Source organism: Myotis lucifugus, unplaced genomic scaffold (genome assembly GCF_000147115.1).
Source record: "Myotis lucifugus unplaced genomic scaffold, Myoluc2.0 scaffold_52, whole genome shotgun sequence".
Classification (NCBI taxonomy): Eukaryota; Metazoa; Chordata; class Mammalia; order Chiroptera; family Vespertilionidae; genus Myotis; species Myotis lucifugus.
The window spans coordinates 7,039,944-7,058,687 of NW_005871100.1; the positions used below are offsets into that span (position 1 = coordinate 7,039,944).

The window sequence follows — 18,744 nt, forward strand, 5'->3', positions numbered from 1 at the left end:
CACTGGTCGGTAACATTCTCGGGCCTCGTTGATTTTCTTTTCATTTTCTTTAGCTTCAATCACCTATGGTGAGAGCAAACAACATTAGTAACTTAACTGTTCACATTCTCTACTCTTATCCAAGTGATGGAAGGGACATATCTGAAAGGAGAAATTATTCATATCAAAATAGACAACAGCTCTTGCTAATTTGGCTCAGTAGATAGAGCTTCGGCCTTGGGTTCGATTCTAGTCAAGGGCACATGCCCGAGTTGTGGGCTCGATCCCCAGTGGGGGATGTACAGGAGGCAGCTAATCAATGATTCCCTCTCATCACTGATGTTTTTCTCTCTCTCCCTTCCTCTCTGAAATCAATAAAAAAAAAATTTTTTTTAAACGTAATATATAGCACCTATGTGCTTGCTGTTCAAAATTATAAAATTCATATTAAAACAATTTGGATTTTATATTTACTATGAATATTAAAATATTTAAAATAATAAAAATTTAAAATAATTTTTTCATAGGTATTTCCAGGAAGAAGGGATATAACGCTAGTTGTTTTGATTACAGTTGAACAAACTCGATGATTTCGGTGCTACAGAATTTATCCCAAGTAATGTCACCTTTCTGCTCCCCCCTCTCTCTTTCAGGGGTTAATAACCCAGGTATATCACCTCCCAGGGAGAGCTCTTACAAGTCTGCTGGGCCAATTCAATGCCAATAACTTTATTAGTCAACAAGGTATACAAAAGCAGCCAAGGTCAATAATATATCTAATAGCTAGGCTTACTAAAAAGCCTTTATACGAAAACTCAGGTGACTGTCTAGTTTTTGACTTTGCACCAGAGCATCCATACGCTCATATATTTCCATTTAGCTTATCGTTATGTACTAGCCTCTGGGTATATTCAGAGAGATAATTAAAAGAAGCCACTCTCAGCCAACATATTGGCTTTTATTCAAGGCTCAAATATCTATTTCTTTTAGCCCGGACCACTGCCGACCATATAGCTCTATATGATGCAGTATTTCCCAAAACTTTTTTAATAGACTCAATCCATCATATTTGTGTATAAAAGGAAATAAAGAAAATGTAGAGCAGAGAGGGAAGTCCCTATATGGCAATATATTAAGAAGATAGGGAGAGGCATTTTAAGAGACAATTAGAAGTTAATTTGAAAGCTAAGACCTAATTTACTTAATTGCTCTAATCTTTACCATCTCGGGAGCCCCCTAGAATTCCTTTTAAGTAAAAAAGAGAGTCATTTGGAATTCCATTTCCTTGCTTAAATTAAGGCAAATATATTGGATGTATGGCCACACAGCCTCCGCTGGGTAATTAGCAGGTTGCTGAGTAATGAGGGACATCCCAGAAAGCGAGTAAGGGTTCCTCTGATTTTGCAACACTGGAGTTTTAAGGGTTAGTGGTTACTTGTGAAAATCCACAGTGCACACCACGCATAAAGCACCCGGGGACACAAGCTGGAGTCCCGCGGGAAGTGCACTCAATGAGAAACCTTCTGGGCTTTTAGGACATGTCATTTTCCCAGTGTGAGCGAGGCATCTGAGAACAGCAGGAGACCATCCCTGGCTCAGCCTCCCAGCCCTGCCGGCCTGGACACAAAACTTCAGCTCTAAGTATTTCTCTAAAATGGACAACAGACTAGGAGCCCCCGTGGTGAGACTGGATGAGGGCAATTTGCCAGGGCGAGATTCTAAATGAAACCTTTTCAGATTTTAGTCCTCTCAGCCTGCAGGCCCCCGTGTTCTTCAAATTTGGTCACACAGAACAAATCACAGGCCCTCGCCAGTTTGGCTCAGTGGACAGAGCGCCGGCCCGTGGACTGAAGGGTCCCAGGTTCGATTCTGGTCAAGGGGCTTGTACCTTGGCTGCAGGTTCCCCGGCCCTGCTCGGGGTGCGTGCAGGAGTCAACCAATCCATGTGTCTCTCTTACATCGCTGTTTCTCTCTGTCTCTCCCTCTCTCTTCTACTCTCTCTAAATATCAATGGAAAAATATCCTCCGGTGAGGATTCACAACAAAACAAAACAAAACAAACCACAACAAAAAATAAACACAAAAAACCACCTCCACCAAATAACAGCCTGAGGGAGTCTAATTTGAACGCCTGGGTCTCCGTGGAATGAGGAGCAGCACAAGCTGGGCCCCACGAGGCCCATTTTTAGGGCAGTTTATCGGACGATCCATCAGTCCCCTTTGAGAAACTACCAAATAGGATGACACGTTCCCCCACACATGTCTGTGCAAGCAGAGCGCTGCAACAAGCCCTCCTGTGCCCTCGGCCTCCCCACCTTATGCTCTATCTCGGCGGCCGTCGCCTTCGTGGTCTCCAGTCTCTCCACCAGCTGGGTGTCGCCCAGGAAGCTGCCCTGGGCCGCCGACAGGCGCAGCAGGAGGTCCTCCTCCAGGGACTTCAGCTCTATCTTACAGTCGTTCTGGTGCTTCGTCAGAAGCAACTACCACAAGCCGAGGGAAGCGTAAGAAATGGTGGTTAAATTCCTGTTTTTAAGTAGAGTTTTCTTACTCATCCATTTCATGGACGCCTTTAGAATGAAACACACTTAACATTACAACACGCCGATAACAATGTTTAACAATTCTTACGAAAAGTGTCAGAAGGGGCTGCACTCCAGGGTCCAGAGTGTGAACATTTATCATCATCACTTGGCACCATGAACCGAAGCCACTGTTTCAGGAACCACCATTGGAGAACCAATGGTTTATACCAGGAGTAGAGGCTTTTTCCAAAAAGGGTCAGATGGTAAATACTCTTGGCTTTTAGGCCAAACAGTCTGTTGCTATTACCTAACTCTACAACAGCCTTCTTCCTATGTTTATAATCTTACTCTGGTTTTCTTGTTGTCTGTATTCAACACTGAATTTAATTATTTTTCTCTCATCAGTGCACTTAAAGCCATAACTTTTCCTTTAAATGTTAGTCATAACCAAAGATAAGTCTCTTAAAATTTTTCATTTTTTTTTGGGGGGGGGAGGTATTAATCCTCACCTAAGGATATTTTTTTCCATTGTTTTTCAGACAGAGTGGAAGAGAGGGAGAGTGAGAAAGAGAGGGAGAAACATGTATGTGAGAGAAATACATTGACTAGTTGCCTCTCGCACATGCCCTGACCGGGGGTGGGGAGCAAGCCCAAAACCTAGGTATGTGCCCTTAACCAGGAATCAAACCTGTGACCCTTCAGTGCTAGGGCCAATGCTCTAACCACTGAGCACACCGGCCAGGGCAAGCCCCTTAAATTTTCCAACCTTACTCCTTTACTTCCCTTTTCGCTCTTTGGCCCTGGCTGAATCAGCTATGATCACCCAACTGCAAAGGCACGTGCCCGCAGCAACACAAGCCTCTGCTTCCCAAGACTCCATGCCTCTGCCTGTCCCAGTCACCGGCAGCAAACTAGACCTGGAGCCAGCCCTCCTCCTCCCTGGGCACAACCCTAACTACCTCCTTCATCAGAAGTCCCCCTCAATTTCTGCTACTGTTCACACATACCCTCTTTTTTCTCAATTAGATTGTAAGATCCTGGAGGGCAGGGCTTCTGCCTAACACGCATGTGTCCGGCAGTGTAATTTGTGCAAAGCAGGCGCTGAATAAGTGTTGGTGGATGATTTCATATTTTTTACCTTAAATTTCTCCAAATCCGGCCTTTCGATACTGACCACCTCTGCCAGCAGCTGGGCTTCCAGACCATCTTCTGTGACCGTGAAATTGAGCAGGGTTGTCTGAGCTTGCAATTCTGGCTTATAGTGAGGATTGGCCAGTTTTGTGTGAAGGAGGAGACGAAAGTTCTCATGAAATTCACACTCTTTGTCTCCAATCCTGATATACCTAGAGGGGACAGAACGGACATTCAGGAGCGTCCCCGGAACCTGGACGGATATCAAAGTATCATTCCAACCCTGCACGCTGGCCATGTATCCGGGCCTTAGGACCAGGCGGTTCAGGGTTTTTCAGCTACTCTGTTTCCCTAAAGTAAAAAAAAAAAGAATAGGAATTATTCACTGAACCTCTATGTACTTATGTTTCCTCATATGCAAAACGGCGGTAATAGCAGTATTCACCTCACAATTAAATATAATAAATCACAGAAAGGACCTAAGCCAACAAAAATGTTAGCTTCTATTATTATAATCACTGTGATTAACCTTGTATTAAACATTGCTAGTCTTTAAGGGTAAAATGAGTTTGTATGCGTTTGTATACATCTGTGTACAGGTTTATTTAAAATTTACATATATGAAACATGCATGTATACTTCAAATTGCCTTCCAATACTTTGGCACTGGGTCAAGGACAAAAGTGAAGAAGCCGCCGTGTGGGATGCATGGCTCCTCCTCCTCCATCTCGCCCAGGCGTGGGCCCCCTGCAACCAGGCTTCTGTTGTGTATCCCTGCTCCCCTGGCCAAGGGCACCAGGGGCGGGCACCTCATCCACGCTCTTCCAATCACAGCGCCCTTCACTGGGACTGGGGTTCGGGACAGAGAGAAGGGAGAGTTGGAACTGGAACCTAGACGCTTGTGTTGCAGTCAGTCTGTCCTCCTGGTGAACCGAGCAGCACAGACAGACATTCCTGGTTTCCCAAAGGAGGAGGATTAACCAACATGCAGATGGAGGAGCAAAGCAAAGGGGCGTGCTCTGGGTCTCCCAGATTTCCAGGTCCCACCTTCCCTGAAGCCTGGCTGCACTGGCACTTCCGTTGCCATGACACCCTGCAGCCTTGGAACAGGCTCTCGGTGGAGCTTGAGCTGGATGGGGGTGGCTGCTGTGATTATAAGCGAAACACTGAATGAATGCAGCCTCTCGTTTTTCCCTTTCTCAGATGCTGGGAATTGTGAGGACTTGGTCACCTGGCTCCATTCCCCTGTGGGTTCATTTATTCACTTGGTTAATAAATAAATATGTACAAAACACCTACAATGGGACAGATCAAAGGTCTGCCCAATTAAAAGATTGGAAAAATGTCCATTCAGATCCTTTGCCTAAGAAAATATACAAATGGCCAATAAACACCTGAAAAGATGCTCAACATCATTAATCATCAAGAAATTGCAAATCAAAGCCACAGTGAGGTACCACGTCATACCTACTAAATGGCTATAGTAAAAACCACCGGCAATAACAAGTGTTGGAGAGGATGGAATGCAATGAGAACCCTCATCAACTGCAGGTGGGAATGTTTTCCACTTTGGTAAACAGTATTAGCAGTTTCTCAGAATTTTAAACATAGAGTTATCATTTAGCTCAGCCATTCTACTTCTAGGTAGAGACTCAAAAGAGTGGAAAACATATGTCCACATAGAATTTGTGCAGCAGCATTATTCATAATAGCCAAAGGGTAGAAACAACCCAAATGTTTCATGGATGAATAAACTGTGGTATATCTAAACAATGGAATATTATTCAGCCATAAAAAGAAAGTACTGACACATGCTACAACATGGATGAGCCTTGAAAACATTATGCCAAGTGAAAGAAGCCAATCACAGAAGACCACATATTGATTCCATTAATAGGAAATAACCAGAATAGGCAAATCAAAGTAGGTTTGATTGCTTAGGAATTTCAATTCTAAAATTGACTGTGGTAATGGCTGCCCAATGCTGTGAATATAGTAAGAACCAAGGAGTTCTTCACTTTAAATGATATATTGTATGTATGTGAATTATACCTCAGTACGATGCTGCCAAAAAAGAAAAAAAAGAGAACAACCTATCAAGAGGTCAACCACTAACATTTGGACTTTCTCAGTCTGGAAGGAAATCAGCCATGCTAACTGTAGCTTTTCAGATTTTATCAATCTGCCAACCATAGTTTCTCAGAGGCTCATGCTTGACTTTTGAGCATATTGAGCTGTCTCACAGGATGGTCTTATTTGATAAGAACACATTTTTGGTTAACCTTCTTTTTGACTGAAGACATTTCCAACCATATCTACATTGGGAACATCATCCAATTTCTCCCATTACTTGAGTTTCCCTTTCCAAGGTTTTCCAAAATAGATTTCACAAGTCAAGTAAGCTTTGAGAAAATCTTCCTTTGCTGGCACTAGCCACCGTATTACTGTTGGCCTAGATGCCAAGATTGGCACCAGCGGCTTCTCAAGGGAATCTTCAGAGTGAAATTTTTGTGTAGTTACTGCCTGGGCTTCTCACACCTAAGCAATACCAAGGCTGATGCGTCGCCACAGTAATAACACCCACGCTCTCACCCAACCCCTGGGCACAGCCTGTGCTCTTCTGATTACTGCTCCACCTCAGTTTCAATTCGTTCCTCCCTTGGCAAGTGTCTCAGAAATGCCAGGTCTGTCACTACCATTCACGATTTCAGGTTGAATTTCCCCTCATTTGCTCAGGAATTTTCACCGGGTTTGAGTTCATACTTCATAAACTTCCTGTTTTAATCACTAATCCATATCTCCAGATGAAAAGAGAATTTAAACATTTTTACACTGGTCTGGGGGAAAAAGGTGAAGGGAAAAAATAAAAACAAACAAACAAACAAACAAAAAATCCTCATGGACACAGACAACAGTGTGGTGTTTACCAGAGGGAAAGGGGGTGGGAGGAGGTAGAAGGTAGAGGGGGGATAAATGGTGATGGAAGGAGACTTGACTTGGGGTGGTGAATATACAATATACAGATAATGCGATAGAAGTGTATACCTGAAGCCTATATAATTTTATTAACCAGTGTCACCCCAATAAATTCAATTTAAAAAATAGAGGCCAAACCCCCCCCCAAAATAAACATTTAAGTTTAAATGAAGAACACTGAATAAATGAAGCCTAGAATTTTCATTACTGTTGTAAAGGGATAGCTCATTGTGGCAGCATTAGGAACTGCAGTAAGAAGTCAAACTAATTTTGAGATCTGTGTGGAGGATGTGTAAATATGAGAGAATCAAAACAAGCCCCCACCAAGACAACTAACATTCCTGAAAGTCATAGGTGCTCAGGCCTCCGGGGAGAAATCCCTCTTGGATTGGGCCAGAGGGGAACTATTTTAGGCTTTGCGGGCCATATGCGTCTCTGCCATATATTCTGTTATTGACAACCCTTTAAAACAATTGTTAGCTCTTCATAAGTTATAGAAGTGTCTAATGACTATGCTGCACACCTAAAACTAATATAATATCATATGTCGACTATAATTTTTTAAAAAGTTAAAAAAAGAAATCAAAGATAAACAGCAGCAGCAAACCATTCTGAGCTCACAGGCCTTATCAGCACAGGCTGTTTGCCATGTGCCACTCCAGAGGGTCACACCAGGTAGTGGCATCAGCGTAATCTCCTCTCAATGCAATAGCAGCTCATCTCCAAGGATTTCCCAGGATCACCAAGCTACAATTTTTCCCATCAGCCACTACGCACAACCGTGCTTCCCCTCCCAAGGCTTTCAGGAAAACACACACCACAAAACAGGAGACTGGCCAACATGGATTATGAGGTTCGACAATTTTGCAGGTGACAAAGCCATTAACTGGTTAAATATGTACTTAACGAAACAGCTCCAGAAGGTGGCTCCGAGGGGACTCCAGGGCTAAATCCCTTTTGTGTGTCTACATATGCCCTGAAGCATTCACAGTTTGGGAACCAGAAATCTATCTGCTGGGTTTTCTCTGTGAGGAGAGACTTAATTGGAAGGACTCTGCTAGGCTGATGGAAGAGATAAGGATGTCTGCTTGTAAAATTGGTTTTACATTTTGCTCTGAAACCTTCTTTTATAAGCTTAGATTTCCCAGGGATAGTAAATAATCCTCAGCTGGGGTATTTATGATCTACGAAAGGCAAGAACTACACAATGACTCGGTGGGTTTTATCATTGCTGCCAGGTTAATTTTTTGGTTAATCTCCGATCTGGGAATATTAAATGGATGGCTAATGCTCTCTCAGGACTTGAAGGATCTGAACAGCGACTGAGTTAACCAGAGGGGTGGGGAAAACCAACAGTCCTGGTGTTGTTTCTGTGAAAGACAGGAATCCAGAGGTCATGACTTCTACGCCACAGAAGGCAGCTATGAGCTCTTGACCTTAAATCTTCAATGAGAAGCAACACCAAGGCGTGAAGAGCAGCATACAATGTAGAAGTGTGGCTTCTTTCCTAAATGAGTAGTTCTTAACCCACATTCCAGCCCCATGCCCTCCAGGAACAGGACACTGTATCGCAGTGAGAGTGTGTGTGTGCGTGGGGGGCGGGGGGCACCTGCAGGGATATCTGAATCTGCAGGGGAGTTGCTCCCAGAGGGTGTCCATACATTTCTCCGAGAGAGCTCCTCCTGCCCTGATTCTCATTGGCTGAGAAGTGCTGGCTTAGAGGTGAGAGACTAATTATACGAACACAATCTGAAATAAAATGTGTTTTCCCAGTACAAACACCATGGCTTAATTGGATAGGATGCAGGGTGAGTCAAAAACATTGTTTCACCTACCAGAGTTGTCATTTTAAGGCAAGAAGATCCCCTAGTGATCATTCAGCTGATTCCCTTTTATGAACCCAATGATTTACGACTTCTCCAAGGTCAGATAGCTTAAGCAGTGATGGCGAACCTATGATACGCGTGTCAGAGGTGACACTCGAACTCATTTTTTTGGTTGATTTTTCTTTGTTAAATGGCATTTAAATATATAAAATAAATATCAAAATATAAGTCTTTGTTTTACTATGGTTGCAAATATCAAAAAATTTCTACATGTGACACGGCACCGGAGTTAAGTTAGGGTTTTTCAAAATGCTGACACGCCAAGCTCAAAAGGTTCGCCATCACTGGCTTAAGGGCAGGGTGGGGATTGGAGCCTGGGTCTGGACTCCTAGTATAAAGTTCATTTCACTGCATCAGACTGCAGGTTCATTTGCTCTGTTGGATGGTGACAGCTTGTAACCCTAACCTCTGTTGACCTGTCTGACCATCAGTCACAAGAGGGTACCGAAAGAGTATGATCGACTCATAACAATCAATGGCCAATAGACAAAAGAATTTAAAGACACAGGCCCTGCTGATCTTTGGGTAAGAATTCTGTCCTTGTTTATGAAGCAGAATAGCATTGATTATCAAGGTGCCCAGCCCAATCCAAGAGCTATGATTTCTGGTAGATACTTTCATAAAATGAATTACTTAATTTATAAAGTTATTAAAATAAATCACAACTTACATAAAAGTTTTTTATCTCCTGGCTTTCAGGAAAAGAAAATGCGGTATTTTAAGTATGCCAAAATGCTCACTCCTTAGCTGAAAGAATTATTGTGTCATAAAGAGAATCATCTACAGATTAACTGTAAATTCAGTTTTCCATGTCAGGTTTGCATAAAAATCAGGTATATTGGGAAATTCAACGTTCTTTCAAAAATTTATTCAAAATCCAGCCAAAAGGTGTCATGGGATGAAAAGATTCCTAATTTCTCCAGGTCATGAAAGGTCACTATTGTTGAGAAGGAATGATATGCAAATGACATGAAAAACATTTGCAAGTAATTTATTGGTGAATGTTCACAGCATTTCTCTGGTAAACCTGGGATACATTTCTCCCAGTTTTCAGATTTACCTGAAAGCCAGAATCTCTGAGTAGAAAGAGAGGAAGTATTGTCCCAGTATAACCAAGATGACTGTCTAAAATTGAGATTATCATCTGGAAACTAAGGAAGTGTCTCTTACTTTTGTTAGAACTGTTCTCAAGATTTAGGGTAGCTACTTTGAAAATGCCATCAGTCTTGGATCATAAAAACTTAAATAAATGTCTTTAGTGACCAGAACCTGAGCGAACACCATCATTTCTCATCGCCATCTAACACCAAACTTGGAAAAGCATCATCTTCCATGAGAATAAGGACTTGTACCTGTGGCTGCACTAGGAACCTTTTTAAAAGGACTCTTGCAAAACCTTTCTCCCAATGCTGTCTGTTTGGAGAGAAATTTCCTAAGAGAGTGTCTCTAAGATGGACAATTCAGACAGCTAACAAGTTCTCCGAATACGAGGAATTCCATTCTCCAGGCCTCATCAGAGCTGTTCTGTCAGAGTAAAGAGATAGCAGCTGGGTCTTAAGATAAATAAATAATATAGTCCCACTAGTTGGAAAGAAAGAAACACTTAGGAGAAGGAAAAACAACTTTTCAACAGACACCTAAAAGCCTTCCTGCATGGCCTGCTGTTTAAAATTAAAAGCTTCTAGATGAGACTTGTGAGCTCCAACAGCTCCGGCTGAGAGCAGCCAAAAGGATCAGGCAAGGGAGGTGTTACTTAGCAACCTGGGCAGAGGTGTTACTTAGCAACCTGGGCAGGAGGGGCTGTTCCACTTGGTCCAACCTGGTTTCTGCTGAAAGCCGCACAGCTGGCGAGACTTCCAAGGAAAAGATGGCAAGAAAAGTCCTGAATAGACATGAGTTCATTGTCTTGCTACTTCATACACTTAACATAACCAATACATCCTTCTAAGATAGACACGAACTTCAATTAGAATTAAAAAAAAAAAAAGAAAAAGATTAATGTTGCAAGAGTCTACGTACCACTGAACAGGGAAAGAAAAAGAAGCCAAAAGAGAAAATCAGATGATTTCCTTTTTGAGATGTATAAAGCATATAAAACATATGTATTATAATATTTCACTATATCCATATTTAAATATTATAATGTACCATGAAAAATAAATTCTGGTTCCATTTATATCTGTTTGCCCTTTAAAAAAATTGTTTTTGAAGGAAAGAATCTAAGGTTCTGAATCTGTAGCCCTATTTGGTTTTGAATTTCAGATAAAAACAAACAATATTAGCAAGAAAACTGTGAGTGTGTGAATGCACTATCCATAGACCCTGAGATAAAAAAAAAAGAAAAATCTTGATTGAACTTAGAAACAGAAAGGTTGTTGGTCTTTTCTGCAATTAAACTTTATTTCGAATTTAGAAATTGGGAGAGCCTAGAATGCTGAATTCTCTTCTGTGAAGGCATGAATTTAACTTGAAAATAAAAATATTCTTAGCCACAGGGACATAAGAGAACTGTATCACGCCAGAGTTTACTTGAAACCATAAGTTTCCAGCTCAAGAGAGACATTCTATTACAGTGTGAGACATGATTCTGTCTTAACTCCCACCGAAGACCTCATTCAAACAGATCTATAATCCTATATAATAAAAGGCTAACATACAAATTGTCCCCACGAGTGGAAGTTCGACTGATTGGAAGTTAGATGTGCACTGACCACCAGGGGGTGGCGCAGAACATGCCGGGCATCAGCGATGTGGCGCTGGCAGCAGGCAGCAGTCGAGGTACTGCCAGACCTGATGGGCCCCTACAAGAACAGGACGGAGGCAGGATGGTGGAACAGGTGAGTGGGCGGCGCCAGGCCAAGGCAGGTACCAAGGGAGGCCCTGGCCGGCAGCTGGCAGCCACTAGGGACTTGACCTGTGCACGAATTTCGTGCACTGGGCCTCTATCTACTATAATGCAATCATATGGCATCAACTCCAAAAGCAGCAACATAATATTTAATCAACAGAAATCCTGCCAACTAAGACACTTCCTTGTATTAGTTTCAGCACAACTTTCAGGAAACCTAGTTATTACAAAGTAAATATCTATAAAATACTATTCTCTCTTTCATGATATTACTTCTATAAACATAGAAACTTATGTCACACAGTTAATATTTCTATTAGTTAGTTTTAAGTTTCTTCCTAGGGAATACTTCTTAAACACTATTACTAAAAAATAATTATGTAAAAATAAATATAGAATAAAGTACAAAATGCCTTTAAAAACATTTATATGCTCAGAAACATATATACATTTCCCAATCAAAATGCATGTTGCAGTAAGGTGACTCCAGCTAAAATTGAAGTTTATAAATTCTTTCAATAATGTTTGGGAGATCTGAAAGATTACAGAGATATAATTTTATGAAGATGCTTCACACATCAGCAACTTCTCTAATATGGAAGCCAGTAAATTTGCTTTGGAAAAAAGTACATGTTGATAAATCTTCCCAGATATGTTTTCTGTCGATTGCTACTGTAAGATATATTTTACTTAAAATTAGGATTGTCTGGAGTTTGGTGGATTTAATTATTTGTAATTACCCAGCTGTTGTCAGCCTGTGGCCATTATGACAGCGGCATCTACTATGTGGGTCAGGTTCAACTGTATATCTTCCCAAACACAGGTTTAATGTGCTATTGATGAAACCATTACTAGAACCAAATTAAAGTCGGGGCTGATGTATTGGTCCACAGGGAGCTGTCAGACATGAAAGGAGTAATTAGTATTCATTACTTCATACTCCACAACATTCCAATTATTAATGAACTTCAACTTTTGGACTATGCTATATCTATCACAAGCATCTTCTCAGACATTCATTATTAGGAAGAATAAACTAACATTAGTTTTTTCAAAATCACCCCCCAAACAAACAGAACTAAGATAAATAAAAACACTATTAATAGCCGGAAACTTTCTGAGGTGCCTGCTCTCAGGAGTATTACAGTGTTATTCCACCTGCATTTACGGAATATGATGCAATAAAGATATTCTGGGTCATACACCAGCTTTCAACCCCCAGGGTTTGTCTCTCCCTCTTTTTCTTGTTTCCACTACTATTCTGTCTTTACAATGCAAAGGGAAACATAGAAAAAAATCAAGTAAAGTGTTCACTGTTGGAGATCACAACAGGAACGCCTATTAGACAATTTACAAACATGTAGATTCATATGGGATGTGATCCAGGTAAATCCAATTGTTTTCCTGTTCCTTTTTTAACATTGCAAATGGGTTTCTAACTCTATTATCAAACAAATCAATTCAACATTTTCCTGTTAATTTTATTTTCATTGTATTCTCCCAGCTTTTATTTGTTGCATTAAAGAAAAAGAATTCCTATTTCTACCAATCTAATACCCCCTTCTAGCTTGCATATGTGTGAGTATTTTATAAAGTTTCTCTCTTCTCTTCTTCCTCTTCTTCCTCTCTCTCTCTCTCTCTCTCTCTCTCTCTCTCTCTCTCTCTCTCTCTCTCTCTCTCATTGTTGTTAATCCTCACTCGAGGATATTTTTCCCATTGATTTTTATAGAACATGAAAGGGAATGAGGGAGGAGAACATGGATGTGAGAGAGACACATGATCGGTTGCCTCTCGCACATGCCTGGACCTACTGGAGCCAGGGATCAGAGCTGCAACCCAGGTACTTGCCCTTGACTGGGAACTGAACCAGCAACCCTTGGGTGCACAGGCTTACATTCTAACCACTGAGTAATACCAGCGAGGGCGTCTCCTTTTAAAGATTTACATGAGGGACCAAGAGAGCATTTGTTTTGTTTAAGCATATTTCTTTTCAGATAAGCAGGATACAATCACTTAAATATCAAACTTTATTCCAAAGTACTTTTAAAGCTTTTATGAAAAAATTAGTCTAAAATTTTTGAGTGTCAATTTTTTTTTCCATTCAAAAATAAAAGAGGGAAAAAATAGGATGGAGGAATAGTTCCTCCTGGGGAAAGGTGGCTAGTATTTAATAGGTCTTAAATATGATTTCTTTTTGTATTATAAAAAACGGCAGAAGGGTGGAAGTCCCTACCTCAGTTCCCTGAGAGACTTCGCACTCTGTGCACTACACATGAGCAGAGGAACCTGTGTCAACACTCTGGAAAACAGTGTGGCCTTTCCAAGTCTCCACTATAGAACCGACAACCCCCTGCCATGCCATCATCTCACCAATGGCTCTGTATTCCTTCTGTTGTGTATAGGTCTGTCTTTCCCTGGGGAAATGTAGCTTCTTCCATGGCAGGATCTATACCTCATCACGTTTATACAGTGGCTGGCATACATCCGTGCTCAGAGAGGTTTATTCAGTGGCTGGTAGAATATGTAAGCATCACTAGCACTCAGATTCTCTAGATAAAGATACTCTGAAAACATCTGCATGGGAGAGGGAAGTGGAAAAAACTGAAGCTACAGATCTGAAATGTACCCTCATACAAGTGCTTGTTCCCACACATAAGAGTTTAGGAGCTAGGACTGTTAAGGTAATAACTGCACACAATAATCAGAGTTTTTAATATTCTTTCATATCATTTTAAATTCTTTTAACCTTTAAAAAAATGCTGGAATGACATGATCAGCTCTATAAAGCCTAAAAGATTATACATATTCAGGAAGAGAGAGACAGAGAAAGATTGCCACCGACTTTCTTACACCTAAATTGTGTTACTGGAAGTCCAAGTTAAAGCTAAAGAATATGTATCTTACTGACAAAAAATGTTAGGTCTTCATATCAGAGTCAGAACCTTAATAACAAGGATTTCACTCTAGTGACATTCAAGATATTACACTATATTTTTAACACATCAGACACAGCTGCAATTATATTTATGTTAGAGTTGCAGTTTGTTAAGTGGCTTATTAGACTGTTCTAAATGTAAGTCTGGGTAAATTCTGGTTTATTAAACAATTATAAGTTGTCAGTCACTGTAAATGGATTTACTGGGTGAGATGTATAATATATTCTATACTCATTGGTTAGAGTCTATTTAAAAAATAGAAGTTAGTCACCTTTAAGCAGGGCCTATTTCCACTTAAAATTGACGGGAATAATCTAGTGATGAAAAAGGAGACAGATACCTTTGAGAGAGTGGGTGTCAAAGAAGAAGGGGGTTGGGGGAAGTTCTGAAATTACTCTTCTGTAAAGAAGAGGGGCGGGGGGGGGGGGGGAGGGAGGAATGCAGTGAGATAAGTCTAGTGGATGTTGGTTCTTGAGTGAAGAGGCACAAAAAGCTTTGGGATGCTATGACCTCCTGACATCCCCTGAGGCCATGCAGGCTTTGGAGACCTAACTGCGACCTCTGACCTTTCACACACTTACGGAAAACGACCTGGTGAGTCCTTGGAAATGGTGTCACTGCCCCTGCCCCGGGAGAATGTCCTAGAGAGTGGGGTGGCCCAGGGGGGAATGGCAGCATTTAGAATGTCACATGGGGGTATTCCCACTTTTTGAATGTATTTTTTAAATCCTCACCTGAGGATATTTTTCCATTGATTTTTAGAGAGAGTGGAAGAGAGACAGAAAGACAGAGAGAAATATCGATGTGAGAGAAACACATCGATTGGTGGCCTCCAGCATGTCGCGCCCTGACCAGGGCCTGGGCTGGGGAGGAGCCTGCAACCAAGGCACATGCCCTTGATGGGAATCGAACCCAGGACCCTTCAGTGTGCAGGCTGATGCTCTATCCACTGAGCCAAACCGGCTAGGGCTATTCCCACTTTTTGGGAGTCCATCTCTGTGAAATGTTGGGGATGATTTTAGGTATCCATTAATGAATTCTTTCTTTTAATGGTTATATTTTAAGTATATTAGAAAAAAATAGAACTAGCACCGTAAACCCATAATTTTGTGGATGCTATTACTTGCAATGAGGCTAAGGATAAAAAAAAATAGTGAGTGCATTTTAAATTGGTTTAAAGAAAACATTTAGTAAATAAGGATATAAGGGATTTGCAGTTCAGGCGAAAAAGGTAGTTTTGCAAAGTACTGAAGTTAGAGGAACATTGGTATACATTCAAAAAGGAGCAGCTATTCGCAGACTTGTGGCAATGCAGTTCTTGTCTGTAAGTCAGGAACTGGGCAGCAGGAATCTGATCCAGCAGACACACAGTCTGAAAGTCTGGATCATACTGAGGTGGCTTTGGTCTTGGAATGTAGGTTCCCCAAAAAGTCAGAGACATCACCAAGAAGAATCCAATATATTATGCCTGGTTATGAGGCTAAGACATAGAAGCTGATGGATGAAACTCATATGTAACACAAAATATATGTTAAAAACGCAGCAATACTTACTTTCCTTTTCTAATCGTGTTCCTGCCGAGCAGTGGGTCAAGGACCGGATCTACCGTTTCCTCGAGGTTTTCAATTAGGATGACATCTCCAAAGGCCAGAGCCGTTTCAATGGCATTCAAAAACCTTCAAACCCGTCAGGATGGAGACAACAAAATGTGAGTAAGCACAGGGAAAACCTTCAAAATTATTTCTATTGAGTTATATTTTTGTCCCATTTTAAATGGGACAAATTAGAGAAAGCTATTTCATAAAGTAGTATTCTTCCTTAACTAGATGACATGGAAATTAAAGGTTAGGTTTTTGAAAGGGTTGAAGAGAATAAAACGGGGCGGAGAAAACTTATTGTGCTTAGCAGATGTCTTGCAGAAAGCTTGCAGCCTTGAACACCGCATAGCCTAGGTAACCACTAGCCACCTGGCATCGGGAGGAGCCAAGGATGGACCGGGCCCTTCCAGCAGCAGAACGGCTTGCAGCCAGCAAGGATGAATAAAAACCTCTCTCCCCACTCAGTCTCCGCTGATGCCTTTGTCGGACTCAGCCCACCTGCACCCAGGTGCCTGAAATAAAAATCTCTTTTGGTACATTATGGCCTCCTGTCCTAGGTGTGCGACCCTGGCCCACTCGGAACCTTTCAGTTTTGAGATAAATTTCAGTTATATTTTTCAAGTGAAATTCAATAGTTTGAATTAATAAGCCCACACACAAATTAGTTCCTTTTGATGATAATCATGGTTGAACTAAATAAAACTATCCAGACATCGTAAGTTTAAATGTATTTGATAGGACCTTTTTTAATTAAAAAAATTCAAATTCTATCAAATGTCCTGTGGTTTTATCAAATGTTCATTTTTTAAATCTTTCGGTTCAGTCATGTAAAATGGTGAACTATCATTTTATTTCATTCCCATTCTTCAAAAACAGTCTCTCCCCTTCGAAATTCATTTTCTCCAAATATTCAGATGAGCAGGGAAGACATTTATCTGCACAGTTGCAGATATTCCTTATTTCATTTCACATGTGAAAAGATGACGGAAGACTCAAATAAAATATCAGTAAGTCCAAAATTATTCAACATTAACTGAACACCAGCTATCTACAAGAGAGCTTTCCACTTATCAGATAGTAATAGCAGGCCCAATAACAGAAAATCTCAGAGTAGATTCAATTTTCATAAATGACATATAATACTTGACTAAGAAATCAAATTATCTTCACATATTCAGTAGTAGGACTTAGAGCCATGTTAAAACCCTACTACAGGCAAAGAGTACACATCATTAAGTCTGTAGGTACAGTTGACAATTCCTGTGATATGCCAAATGCTCTAAAGAAGGATTACAATACATCACATTTCCAGGAAATTGACATAATTTTCCTCTCAAATGCAGGGTTTGCTCTCTCCTTCCATCTGATTTCCTCTTCAGGTAAGTGGGTGTGGCCCAACATAAATGCTTTTCAATAGAAAGACTTTACATGAAACAGGATCCGGCAGACAACAAGTACCACCAGACGGTCACATTTTCAAAGTGGCAGCGAGGTCTAACAAATGCCAGGACTTAAATCAGACCCATTTCACAGCAGCTAAACAGAAAGCCAGTCTCTCAGACTTCACATACCCTTTCTGGCCCAAATGTGTGACTTTCAGGTCCGTCCCATACTTATTCTTGATCCACTTAATTCCCTGTTGCTGGGGATCTATCAGCAGGGGCCAGCGCTCACAGTGTGTTAGGATTGTGGCGTTTTCGGTTGACATTCTGTCACTGGGCAGGCCTTCGTTATTCCAGGCGGCAATGGTAGCATCGTCCGTCAACATGGCAATCAAATCCCGGCCTTCAGTTATTGGAATGGAAACCTTTACAATCAGAGTTAAATGCAATGCATAAATAGTGGGGCAGAGCAAAAAACTCAGGATGACAGACAAGGAAAGAGACTCAAACTAAGAGAAGGCATGCAAATTCTCTGTGGACTCTGAGAAGCCATGAAACTCTCACCATGAAATACAATTTGAGCCCATAAACCCAGTATTTTACCTCTTAGGATTCTGTCAATATCTGCTTTATGACTGCCTCTATCTGACCTCAAGGGACTTTGCCCTCTACATACATCTACAGCTACTCCAACAAGATGAGCGTGAACTTAGACACCAGGAAGTACAGTCGATAACAGAAATGTATTTGCCCAATGGCGGGATCGCCCCACGTAAGCCATGCTAAGGTGGGACATCTTGCTCAGACATTTCATCTTTTACTACAGGCCAACACCAAAGGAGATGACATCTCCTTCTGGGATGGGTTCATGGGATGCATTCAGTCCATCAGCTTGCCGGCTGGGCCCAGGAACTTAGATTACAGTCTCTCCTCTGCCTACACTGTGATTGCGGAAAGCACTGCCATGGGGGAGCTGTGCTCTTTAACAGAGAGAGAGAGAGAGAGAGAAAGAGAAATCTGTTTTAAAGAACAGGGGTCATTCTTTATAAAAATGGACCAATTTTACCAAAACTTAACAAGATCATGGAAAGTAATTTATTCGTTGTGTCATCAATCACTAAGCATTTAGTGAGCACCTCCTGCCCATAAAACACTGTCTGGAGACGCCAAAGTGGGCAAGATGGAAAAGGAGCTGGTCCCCAGGCTTGATGGCAACATGACTCCGTAAGAGATTACAGGAAGAACCCAACTGGGAGTAGGCAGGGGAGGCCAGAGCAGCGGTCGGAGTTTGATTTATTGGTTGGCCCCAGAGCTCCAGTAAACTAAATGCTGGGGAAATCCCCATTGTAAAGGTAGGATGCAATTTGATATCAATATAGGAAAAGTAGCACAATATTCTTCCTGTTCCTGACTACAATGTTAATTTAGAAGTAAACTCTGTCTCCTAGTGATATGAACACTAAGCCTTGGTATCTGACTTGATGCA

The 18,744-nt window shown here is 41.3% G+C and overlaps 1 protein-coding gene across 1 annotated transcript in view; it reads right to left on the bottom strand.

Annotated features, from left to right (window-relative positions):
• LOC102439107 (dynein heavy chain 11, axonemal) overlaps positions 1–4,359 on the bottom strand; it is a 33,811-nt gene extending 29,452 nt beyond the window's left edge. The window contains exons 1-4 of the mRNA XM_023753863.1: positions 4,292–4,359; positions 3,640–3,844; positions 2,295–2,459; positions 4–63 (exon numbers count right to left, since the gene is read on the bottom strand). Coding sequence (XP_023609631.1) covers positions 4–63; positions 2,295–2,459; positions 3,640–3,844; positions 4,292–4,359 — 498 coding nt within the window. The remainder of the gene's footprint in view (positions 1–3; positions 64–2,294; positions 2,460–3,639; positions 3,845–4,291) is intronic.
• Between the last annotated feature and the right edge of the window lie 14,385 nt (positions 4,360–18,744).